Below are 12927 nucleotides of genomic sequence, written 5' to 3'. Positions count from 1 at the left end.
AATTTAAAACACCTCACCACCAAGTAATTTAAAACACCTCACCACCATGTAATTTAAAAAATTTCACCCCCACCAAATTTAAAACACCTCACCACCACGTAATCCAAACCACCTCACCACCAAGTAATTCAAAACACCTCACCACCATGTAATTCAAAACTCCTCACCACCATGTAATTCAAAACACCTCACCACCAAGTAATTCAAAACACCTCATCACCAACTAATTAAAAACACCTCACCACCACATAATTCAAAACACCTCACCACCAAGTAATTCAAAACGCCTCACCATCACGCAATTCAAAACACCTCACTACCACGTGATTTAAAAACACCTCAACACCACATAACTCAAAATACCTCACCCCCACGTGATTCAAAACCACCATCACGTTATTAAAAACACTTCACAACCACGGAAACAAAAGTTTGAGGGAGTAGTTCAGTGACAACACAAGACAAGACAGACACTGCACAGATATATATATATATATATATATATATATATATATATATATATATATATATATATGCGCACACAGTTTGTAAACTTCTGGAACGCAAACTTTTTTAGCTCATTAATGAATCGAACACACACACACACATACACGTGTTGTGACCCAGTGCGGTGGAGGGGAGGGGTATGCTTGGGGCACACACCTGCTCAGCAGCTGTACGCTTTCTCCCAAGCTCTCGGAAAACTGCTCCCAAGCAAGCAGAGCAGCAACACCTCCGTCCACCTCAAATTGAGTCCTGCCGACGTGGGGGCGAGGACGTTGCTCGATGGAGCCACTCTCCCGGAGGACCCCAGCGATACAGCGGAATCCCTGGGCGAACTCGCTGAACGTGATGGTACCATCGCGATCTGCGTCCAGGTTCCGGAAAATTGAATCGACTTGTGACTGCTGAACATTCAGGTCACGGCAAATGGTCGCCAATTCATCGTACTCAATACGACCTGAACAGTTCGTATCCACAGAACTAAAGATCTGCTGCAAGTCCAGTTCGTTTTCTCCCATCGTTCCGACTTGGTGAAACCTACGTACGTGACTCCCAGACTTGTGTGACTCCCAGACTTGTGTGACTCCCAGACTTGTGTGACTCCCAGACTTGTCCGTCCATTTAGTCAGCTCGGCTGCCTCACGATGAGAGGGCTTGACAACTTCCTCCGAGTTTGGTTGAAAAGATATATCCACTTTAAAGTCAGGTTGGGAATGAAACTTTTGAAAAGTTTCAAATCACGTAAAAACTTTAGAGAAGCTTTCAGCTTTTCCAACGTGTCAGCAATATTTTTCACAACATTCTCTTGGAGGCAGTTCAAGCCACGCGCACTTCAATTCCTCCTCCATTCCATTGCTGCTTGTGATGTGGATTGGTGGCCTTAGGACACGGTGTAGACGACAATCCACTCACTCCAAAAGGTGTCCTCGTGAGGCCCGTCGCACAAGTTCCGGTTTCTCTTGTATTTGAAGAGCAAATGCCACGCCTGTGAATGGGATTCGCGGTGCGGTGACAGCAGGCTTGCTTTACTTAGTTTTGAGCAATTAGAGCCGAGCAGTCTTTAAACATGACGTCAATGTGGGTGGGTGCGTGACGCTCTGAGTAAACTTGGGTAGCACGAGATGAGATACAGGTTAAAGAATGTCAGAACTTTGAAAAACTTTATCACAAACTTCGTCTCGATGAGTACTCTGGTACTCAGCAACGCAGAGGTATTGACCACCAACTTTGCTGAATCACAAGTTTGTCCCAAGTTTGCTCGGATTACTCCCACGACCATGCCGTGCCCCGTGGGCAACACCAAGGGTGGCTCTTTTCAGCGCATTCCACACAGTGGCGTCGTTAGAGTTTGTGGCACCCGGGGCCAAAGATCACTACCAGGGCACTGGCATCGTCAGGAATGTCTATTGGCGGCCATATGAAAGAGCTCTAAACTTCCCGAGGGCAGCAGAGCCTCGGTAGCTGGTCCAAATGAAACTTAGGATATCCTATCCTCACTGGAAGGTATTTCAGAAGACTTCAAACCGAAAGAATAAAGATTGTTAACCAAAATAAAAACATCAGAAAACAATATATATATGCAAATAAATTGTTGGAACCTATCATTTGGAATTCGTTTTACTCTTGTGAACTCTTGATTCAACTCTTGTAATTTATTGACAGTAATGCACAAGGAACTTCAGGCCCAAGTGATCACCTTCATGGAAAATCTTCAACACACGTCACTTTCGGTTCATCATGAGTAGTCGGGCAATTGAACAGGACCATCTCTCTTTGTTTTCATATCCACTGACACACCACCGAATCACACTCTTTGAGCTACCTGGTAAAGCCTGCTGTTAGCTGTTTAGATACCTGGTAAAGCTTGGTAAAGCTGTTAAGGGTTCAGGTGCTTGGCTTAAGATATTAGGTTCTTGAGTTTGAGCCCCTGTCGTGCTGGCGAAATAACACCAGGTGGGTGAACTCAGCCTGTTATCCTTCCGAGGTCGGAAAAGGAGTTCCAGCTTACTAGTAACAGGGGCACTGCATCAGCGGCACAGCTGCGCATCCAGAAAGTTATGTAACCAGCAGAAACAGGCTGCATACGAAACAACAAAAACAACAACCTGCCTGGCAGGTTGATATACATATGACAGTGACGTAGACAGTGACGTAGTTTGGGCGTTTATTTAGTCTCTCGGCTAACTTAGTACAGTGGTCTAGTACCTTAGTACATTAGTACAGTACCTATTACACTGGCCTGCAAAAGTATTCACCTCACTCAATGTTTTCACATTTTGATGCCACCTGAACTTATTTCATGAATGAATGATCGTTTTAAGGCCATTTTCCCCGCTAGAGCGGGGGTTAGCCTTGCGGACCCCATGACAATCGTGGATTCCCTGTTTGAGGCAATGTTTTTATGGCTGGATGCCCTTCCGGACGCCTGACGCCACCTGAACTTATTTCATGATGTTTTGAAATCAAGATAAAGCTAAAAAAAATGCAGATAAAATGTGAATAAGTTAGATTAACAGAGAAAATCAGGCATGCACCAGGGAGGGGCAATTCTCAGGATTCAAACATAAGTATTCAAACCCTTTGCCGAATTAACCCAAAATCACTTCAGGAGCAAATTATTTCTTTGAAAGGTACAATATAAGTGTTATAAGTTTCACCTGTATGTAATCAACTAAAAAATTAAGCTCCCTTAACTTCTCTAAAGAGTTTTAAAGTGAAACGCACTTGGTCAACCAACAAGGCAAACATGAAGACCAAGGAGCTTTCCAAAGAAGTCAGACATAAAGTGGTGGAGAAGCACCATTCAGGAGAGGGTTATAAGAATACTTCAAAGTCACTCATTATATCTCTGAGTATGGTGAAATCAATCATTGGGAAGTGTATGATGTATCATACCACCCAGGCTCTACCCAGATCAAGTCACCCTTCAAGCATGGTTGTGGCAGCATCATGCTATGGGGTTGCTTTTCATCAGCAAGGACTGGCAAGCTTGCCAGGATATATGGGACAATGGACGATGCAAACTACAGGAGAATCCTTGATGAAAACCTTGTTGAGTCAGCCATGAATGTGAAACTGGGTAGGAGATTCACATTTCAGCAGGACAATGACCCAAAGCACAAAGCTAAGGCCACACCGGAGTGGCTGAATAATAATTTTTTTTAAAGTTATTTAGTGGCCCAGTCAAAGTCCTGAGTTGAACCCAAATGAACATTCATGTCGAGGCTTGACCATTGCAGTCCATAGATCCAGCATTCATTACTGCAAAAGGTGCTTCTCCCAAATACTGACCAAAGGAGCTGAATACTATTATGTTTGTGGGGGTATGTGATGACATACCATAGTGGAGATAGGACTGTGTAGGGTAGCATGGACTGCTTGTGAGTAGGAAGCCAATCTCGATGTATGTAAGTAGAAAAACTGTGAGCTTAAGGTTATTTATGTGTTCTTCAAATGGGGGGAGGGGGGAGGGAGGGGTGATGTGATGGCAACGAGGAAGGGTTCCCTTGCTCTTACACCACCTACTGCATTCCTCCAGAGCCAGTGTGAGCCTTCGATACCTTTTACCTCATGGATGCGCATGTTCGAGAACTTCATGCTGGCGGTAAATGACGACACACTTTCTGATGTGAGGAAGCGAGCATTGCTTATACACCGTCTAGGAGCTGAAGGGCAGCGTTTATTCTATACTCGACCAGTTGCTGAGGACACGTACAATGCTGCTCTCACCGCATTAACAGCCTTTTTCATGCCAAAAGTGAATGTTGTTTTCGAACTATAGAAGTTTCGTCAGTGAGCACAAAGACCGGGTGAATCAACTGCTCAGTTTGTTGCTGCTTTATAGGAGATTGCAGTTAATTGCGAGTTAAGAGATCTCTGTGATGAAATGATATGAGATCAGCTCGTGGAAAAAAATCCTTACAGCTCGTAAACGTGAACGTTCACTTTTGGAACCGGAGATTACACTGGAGAAAGCCCTTGTAATGGCGGGACAAATCGAATCAGCCATGGCGGAAGCGAAAGCGATTACATACGACACATCAACGTCCTTTCAGGATGTAAATACAAGGGCCAGTCAATAAGTAACTTAAAATGGCGACATAAATTCGAGAATGTAATGTGTGTAGTTGTAGACGACATATGTTTTATCTATGGGTAAGAGTCATGTTTTGCATGTTTTAGATCTGCCAACATTGAGTGTATGACATCAGCAGAGCAGTTCCAAGATGGTGGCTCCCTTAAAAGCATGCACCAGGAGGAGCAACGTTCTGTCATCCGTTTCTTTGGAAGTGAGGATGTGAATCTCAGTGAAATCCATCGAAGAATGAAGATACAATATGGTGACACATGTTTATCGCTGTAGCAGGTGTATGACTGAGACAGGAAGTTTAAAGTGGAGTGTCCAGTGTGGCAGACGCTGCTCGCTCGGACCGGCCTCACACAGCCGACACACCAGAAATGGTTGCAGGAGTTGAGCGCGTGCTAATGGAAAACCGCCGCATTACGCTGGATGAAGTGGTCTCCGAATTGAACATTACCCATGGTTCAGCACACCATATCATTCACAACATGCTGGGGTTCCATAAAGTGTCTGCAAGGTGGGTGCCGAGACAACTCACACCCGAACTGAAAGAACAGTGAGTGGACGCATGTAAAGAACTTCTGCGATGTTACGAAACATTAGGTGATGCTTTCTTGCAGCGCGTAGTGAATGGGGATGAAAACTGGGTCCACTACTTTCGGCCAGAAACGAAGAGGGCAAGCAAAGGGTGGCGCCATTCAACTTCACCAAAGCCCAAAAAATTCCGCACACAGCCGTCCACTGGAAAAGTGATGCTGACACTCTTCTGGGATAGCTGAGGCCCACTTCTAGAGCATTGTATGCCCAGAGGGACCACAGTCACCAGTGCATCATACTGTAACCTCCTTAAAAATCACCTGAAACCAGCAATCAGATCAAAACGTCGTAGACTACTCACTACCGTTGTTTTGCTGCAGCATGACAATGCTCGGCCCCATACTGCCCGCACTATAGCTGCAACAATCGAGGACCTTCATTTTGAGTGTCTTCCTCATCCACCCTACTCGCCAGACCTCGCCCCTTCGGATTATGACATCTTTGGGCCACTTAAAGAGGCACTTGGTGGAACCACTTTCCGATCCGACGAAGAGGTCCAAGAGGCGGTGCACGAATGGCCACACAAGCAGCCAATTTTTTTTTTTCTGGAGGAATCCAGGCCCAAGTAATGTGCTGGAATAATGCATTGAATGCAATGGAGATTATTTTGAAAAATAACAGTTGTTACACACGTACATGCAATAAACAAGTTGTGAAAAATAATTGAAGCTTACTTGTTGACTGCCCCTCATACAATACCTGCACGTACCAGAGCGTAGCAATACAGACGCGACCCCATACACACTTACACAGGGACACATCAAATGAACCTGCAAAGCCAAAATTTTCACAGACTCGACAGGTACGCCAAGGGAGTTCCTCTTATTGTTGTGGATCTGCAATGCACTCAGCCAATTACCCCAAATGCCCTGCAAAAGATGTAAAGATGTCTGTAACCACCTTACCCAGTCGAACCCAGCTGCTCCTGGACTCTGTGTCCTTCTTTACTGACAAGGTGGAGAAGTTTTCGTCAAACCTCGACCCTGATTCTGCCACTGGACAAGACGGCATCAGCCCACGTGTCCTAAAATCCTTCTCTGCCGGTCTTTCTCACCCTCTCTCTGTTCTCTTCACCCTCTCTTTTGCTCAAATTTCATCTGCCATCTGCCTGGAAATCAGCCAACATCACCGCTTTACACAAAAAGGTGCAAAAACAGATCCTTGCAACTACAGACCAATCAGCCTGCTCCCAATAATCAGCAAGGTCATGGAATCAATCATCGCTTCTGACATCAAATCCTTCATCCTCTCCAATGGCTTGATATCGGATCATCAATTTGGGTTCAGACCAGGTCATTCTACTGTGGAAATGTAACTCATTGATTGGGACTGGTAACTCATTGATTGGGACTGGTAACGAAGCAGATAGACGATTTCGTAAATGAATGTCAGGAATGTGCACGAACATGGTAATCTCTTGTCCAGCTGGTCACAGCCCCAGGCTGGAGCACCCCCCTATTGTTTGGTAAATGGAACTCGCAGCAGGGGAGGAGCGAGTTGGTGCCAGGAAGGGGAGCAGGAGGACTGAGTAACATTGCTGCGGAGAAGGGATTACGATTTCAGCGCACAGAGGATTAACTGAAGTTTGCCGATATAAACAGAAGAGACTTTGAGTCAAAGGAGCACTTGCCACGATAACCCCTGCCCGACGGAACGAACGAGCATGCAACGGGAAACAGAAAACAGGAGAGCACCGGTGAACGAAGAAGAACCAACGACTTGAATTACTAAATTCGTTATAGTATTGTAGTTCTTTATTGCATTGAAACAAGTGAATTATTAGCTAATAAAGCATTGCTTTGTAAAAGCCCTGTTTAGTTATTTTGTATCCTCCTGAGTCAAATAACTATTCCCGAACAATATGGAGGCACCGCTGGGATCAATTGGACACATACAAGATCTTTAAAGGTGAGTGTGTCTTGTTTTTGTCCAGTATGATTTACGAACCTGGGAATAGTTATTTTGTATATACATGGAGGATTTGGTGTTTGGGCTTCTCCACGCACCATCGGTGCACGGAAGCCCTGATAAGGAAAATATAGATGGGACCCTTTGCTCAGGTGCTGTGCTCGCGACACAAAGGATCCATATGAGCAGGGCCCGGGTGCTGTGTAATTAATTAGTACACAGAGAACCAATTACTTGGGTGCTGAATGAATCATAAAGATCCATTTTTTGGAGCTGGCTCTCCCGGTGCTATGATTTATTCAAAGAACCAATGACTGTGTGATTAAGATGTATTTGGAGGTACCTTGTAAATAAATGTAATGATGTAACGATTTTGTAACGATAGTCCTACAAAATGTCTGCTCTTTCCTTTTTCCTTTGAGTCATAATCCTGTTGAAATCTCATTACAAATGCGGCATTTATTACGCCGTGTAGTGATAGAGGTCCTTGAATGCAAATCAGGAAGAGTGAATGAGCGAACAGTCACGGATGGAACATCGACAAACGATTTAGTTATTATTCGTGTCTTTCTAGCGATCTGTAAATACGTATTTTTGCGCTGTGTAAATAAATGCGCCAGTTCGTCTGACACGCGTCACTGAGAAACGCGCGTCTGTAGACTTGCCTGCAAGTGGGACCGTGTGTTTGCGAGGATGCGCACATTATACGCTGGGTATTAAAAGCCTTACTCTGTTCTGGAGGCGAATTGGCCCATGAGTGCACCATGAGGCGATTTGTTTGCCGGTTCGGTAAGGTTCGGTAAGGTCCGTACACGTGTACAATCGTGTACACCCGTTTTAAATAAATAAATAAATAATTTTTTTCAGTTTTCACGCCATTTCTAAAACTCGTTTGATTACAATATAAATTAATGACAGACAACGCCATCTCATGCCGGTCCAGAATTATTGTGAAAGATGGCGATTGGATGAAAATTGCATACCGACACTCCCTCACTGTCCCTCATTGTCCCTCATTTCCATTTCGGCTACCTGTTAAGGCGGCGGACAAAGAAAGTATTATATACAGATATTTTTTCTCAGTCAAATTGGATGGGAAAAATGCACTTTTATATTTTCCCCCATTGCAATGTGCTTATATTTTGGAACGGCTAGGGGGATTTAAATAAAATAAAAATGAGTAAGCTTTTCAGACAGATAGAGAGAGAGAGAGAGACAAACAGACAGAGAGACAGATAGAGTGAGACAGACAGACAGAGAGACAGACAGAGAGAGAGAGACAGACAGAAAGAGAGAGAGATAGACAGAGAGAGACAGAAAGTGAGAGAGAGACATAGACAGACAGAAAGAGAGACAGACAGAGAGAACCACAGACAGAGAGAGACAGACAGACAGACAGAGAGAGATAGACAGAGAGAGACAGAAAGTGAGAGAGAGGCAGACAGAGAGAGATAGACAGAGAGAGACAAACAGACAGAGAGACAGAGAGAGAGAGACAGAAAGAAAGAGAGAGAGACATAGAGACAGACAGAGATAAAGATGATATTCAGACAGATAGAGAGAGACAGAGAGACAGACAGAGAGAGATAGACAGAGAGAGACAGACAGAGAGAGATAGACAGAGAGAGACAAACAGACAGAGAGACAGAGAGAGAGAGACAGAAAGAAAGAGAGAGAGACATAGAGACAGACAGAGATAAAGATGATATTCAGACAGATAGAGAGAGACAGACAGACAGACAGAGAGATAGACAGAGAGAGACAGAAAGTGAGAGAGAGACAGACAGAGAGAGATAGACAGAGAGAGACAAACAGACAGAGAGACAGAGAGAGAGAGACAGAAAGAAAGAGAGAGAGACATAGAGACAGACAGAGATAAAGATGATATTCAGACAGATAGAGAGAGACAGACAGACAGACAGAGAGAGATAGACAGAGAGAGACAGAAAGTGAGAGAGAGACAGACAGAGAGAGATAGACAGAGAGAGACAAACAGACAGAGAGACAGAGAGAGAGAGACAGAAAGAAAGAGAGAGAGACATAGAGACAGACAGAGATAAAGATGATATTCAGACAGATAGAGAGAGACAGACAGACAGACAGAGAGAGATAGACAGAGAGAGACAGAAAGTGAGAGAGAGACAGACAGAGAGAGATAGACAGAGAGAGACAAACAGACAGAGAGACAGAGAGAGAGAGAGACAGAAAGAAAGAGAGAGAGACATAGAGACAGACAGAGATAAAGATGATATTCAGACAGATAGAGAGAGACAGACAGACAGACAGACAGAGAGAGATAGACAGAGAGAGACAAACAGACAGAGAGACAGAGAGAGAGAGACAGAAAGAAAGAGAGAGAGACATAGAGACAGACAGAGATAAAGATGATATTCAGACAGAGAGGGATAGACAGAGAGAGACAAACAGACAGAGATAAAGATGATATTCAGACAGATAGAGAGAGACAGAGAGACAGACAGAGAGAGATAGACAGAGGGAGACAGAAAGTGAGAGAGAGACATAGACAGACAGAAAGAGAGACAGACAGAGAGAACCACAGACAGAGAGAGACAGACAGACAGAGAGAGATAGACAGAGAGAGACAGAAAGTGAGAGAGAGACCGACAGAGAGAGATAGACAGAGAGAGACAAACAGACAGAGAGACAGAGAGAGAGAGACAGAAAGAAAGAGAGAGAGACATAGAGACAGACAGAGATAAAGATGATATTCAGACAGATAGAGAGAGACAGACAGACAGAGAGAGATAGACAGAGAGAGACAGAAAGTGAGAGAGAGACAGACAGAGAGAGATAGACAGAGAGAGACAAACAAACAGAGAGACAGAGAGAGAGAGACAGAAAGAAAGAGAGAGAGACATAGAGACAGACAGAGATAAAGATGATATTCAGACAGATAGAGAGAGACAGACAGACAGACAGAGAGAGATAGACAGAGAGAGACAGAAAGTGAGAGAGAGAGACAGACAGAGAGAGATAGACAGAGAGAGACAAACAGACAGAGAGACAGAGAGAGAGAGACAGAAAGAAAGAGAGAGAGACATAGAGACAGACAGAGATAAAGATGATATTCAGACAGAGAGAGATAGACAGAGAGAGACAGAGAGAGAGACATAGTCAGACAGAAAGAGAGACAGACAGAGAGAACCACAGACAGAGAGAGAGAGATAGACAGACAGAGAGAGACAGACAGAGAGAGAGACAGACAGAGAGAGACAGACAGAGAGAGAGACAGACAGAAAGAGAGAGAGATAGACAGAGAGAGAGACAGAGAGAGAGAGACAGACAGAGAGAGACATAGACAGACAGAAAGAGAGACAGAGAGAGAGAGAGCTAGACAGACAGAGAGAGAACATTTTTGGGAACGTTTTGGGAACATTCAAATGTTGGGTTTTGCTGACGTTTCCACAACGTTGTTTCAACGTTTTTTCACATTACTTTCCTGCAACATTGAAATAATGTTGTTGTAAAACGTTTCCACAATGTCGCTACAACGTTTCACTTTCGTTGTTGCAACGTTTTGCTCCAACGTTTTGGGAACATTCAAATGTTGGGTTTTGCTGACGTTTCCACAACGTCGCTACAACGTTTCACTTTCGTTGTTGCAACGTTTTGCTCCAACGTTTTGGGGACACTCAAATGTTAAGTAAATCGGATAAGAATTCACGAGTTATTTAATTATTAGCGATTAATGAAGTACGTATTTAATTAATTACATTTCTTATTACATTACAGTAATTACATTACAGTAATTACCTGAGGTAATTACAGTAATTACAGTTCCGGTAATTACAGTAATTACAGTAATCATTACAGTAATTGCAGTAATCTTATTACAGTAATTACATTACATTAACTCAGGCACCTTTTGAGTAAGGAAGCTGATATTTGGACATGACACTGACCAAGTGATGTGGCTGTCAAGGAAAATTTTGATTTATTGATTAATCATTTAATAAATTAACTCGTTGATTTATAAATGACTTATTTAATTAAAATTCCTCAGAGATACATCTTCGGATGAAATACTTGCAGATTGGTTATGCTATGAGCCAATTGATTAAGGAAAATATTTTGTGATGGCCATATTGGCAATTTCGTGGCCATATTCGTGGCAACTTAGTTAGTGCCACTGCACCTTTAAAATGCATCCCTGCGTTCATTTTTCGATCGATTGAGTTGAAATTTTGAACAATCGGATCTGGACTGTCGTTGTTAACGACTCTAGCATGCACTCGTCCAATCAGGATGGAGCGGTATGGTCCCCGGATCATCACTGCCCGCAGTTTTAATTAGTTTTACTTTGTCTCTTGGTCATATAATTTTGAAGACATGCATGTCATGATATAGGAAATGTTTGTTCTGTTGAACGGAATAAATGTTGTTTATTTGTGTGGGTGTGTATTTTTTGTGTATTTTGTATATATTTTCATGGCTAATTCCAGTTAACATCCTGCAAAATTTGCTCGTTTTTCTGGCCGAGTCGAAATTGCGTTGAGTTCCTATGGCATGCGCCATTAAAAGCGCTGTGTAATGGTTGAGCTCCCTTTATTTCGTTTTGGTCATGCGGATGAGCAGACAAAGTGACGAATGCTGTGGCTGGAGCAGTAGAAGCGATGTTTTTAATTGAAACGATGTAATTTAATTAAAAGTGGGAGGGGGCAACACCACGCATACCTCTTTTAAGGTGTGTATAAACCCTGGAATAAACGTGGGAGGGGGCAACACCACGCATACCTCTTTTAAGGTGTGTATAAACCCTGGAATATTTCAGCAATCAATACAATGCTGAAACTATGTAAGTTAATTTAATGAGTAATTTAATGAGTAACTTAATGAGTAATTTAATGAGTAATTTAATGAGTAATTTAATGAGTAATTTAATGAGTAATTTAATGAGTAACTTAATGAGTAATTTAATGAGTAATTTAATGAGTAATTTAATGAGTAATTTAATGAGTAATTTAATGAGTAATTTAATGAGTAATTTAATGAGTAATTTAATGAGGAATTTAATGAGGAATTAAAAGTGGGAGGGGGCAACACCACGCATACCTCTTTTAAGGTGTGTATAAACCCTGGAATAAACGTGGGAGGGGGCAACACCACGCATACCTCTTTTAAGGTGTGTATAAACCCTGGAATATTTCAGCAATCAATACGATGCTGAAATGATGTAATTTACTGTGTAAGATGGTCGACCTTGGGTTTGTTTGGGTTTTGTTGTTTATTTTTGTGGGTGTGTATTTTTGTGTATTTTGTATATATTTTCACGGCTAATTCCAGTTAACATCCTGCAAAATTTGCTCGTTTGTCTGGCCGAGTCGAAATTGCGTTGAGTTCCTATGGCATGCGCCATTAAAAGCGCTGTGTAATGGTTGAGCTCCCTTTATTTCGTTTTGGTCACGCGGATGAGCAGACAAAATGACGAATGCTGCGGCTGGAGCAGTGGAAGCGATTTTTAATTGTTCAATGATTATTCGATATTGTTATGACTTATTGTCAATAGGTATACTAAGTGGCCATGAGGTAGCCTGTTGCTATGTACAGTTTTATTCTATTGTTGATTATACCACATAGCTGTGGTGATAAAGGAAATGTTCGTTTTAAATAGATGATTATGATAGGACCATGACTATAAAATCATGATGATTATTATGAATGATATCATAGGGTTCAAATGCAGAATGATTGCATGAACTTGGGAAAGAACTTTCAAGCCCTATGGGATAAATTGGGTGTTACAAGCGATGGAGTTTCAAAATTTAGCATGATTGAAGGAATTTTACAGTCTTATTTCAGGAGTTTTACGAAATTTA

General features: G+C 42.6%; 1 protein-coding gene across 1 annotated transcript in view; it reads right to left on the bottom strand.

The window, feature by feature from the left end:
• The window catches only part of RASEF (RAS and EF-hand domain containing), a 99259-nt gene extending 97478 nt beyond the window's left edge, over window positions 1-1781 (bottom strand). Inside the window, exon 1 of the mRNA XM_068107972.2 lies at window positions 664-1781. Within this exon, the coding sequence (XP_067964073.2) occupies window positions 664-1022 (359 nt within the window). The 5' untranslated portion in view covers window positions 1023-1781. The remainder of the gene's footprint in view (window positions 1-663) is intronic.
• Between the last annotated feature and the right edge of the window lie 11146 nt (window positions 1782-12927).

Source organism: Myxine glutinosa, chromosome 2 (assembly GCF_964187855.1).
Source record: "Myxine glutinosa chromosome 2, kmMyxGlut1.1, whole genome shotgun sequence".
NCBI lineage: Eukaryota > Metazoa > Chordata > Myxini > Myxiniformes > Myxinidae > Myxine > Myxine glutinosa.
This window is presented reverse-complemented; position numbering and strand designations above follow the sequence as displayed.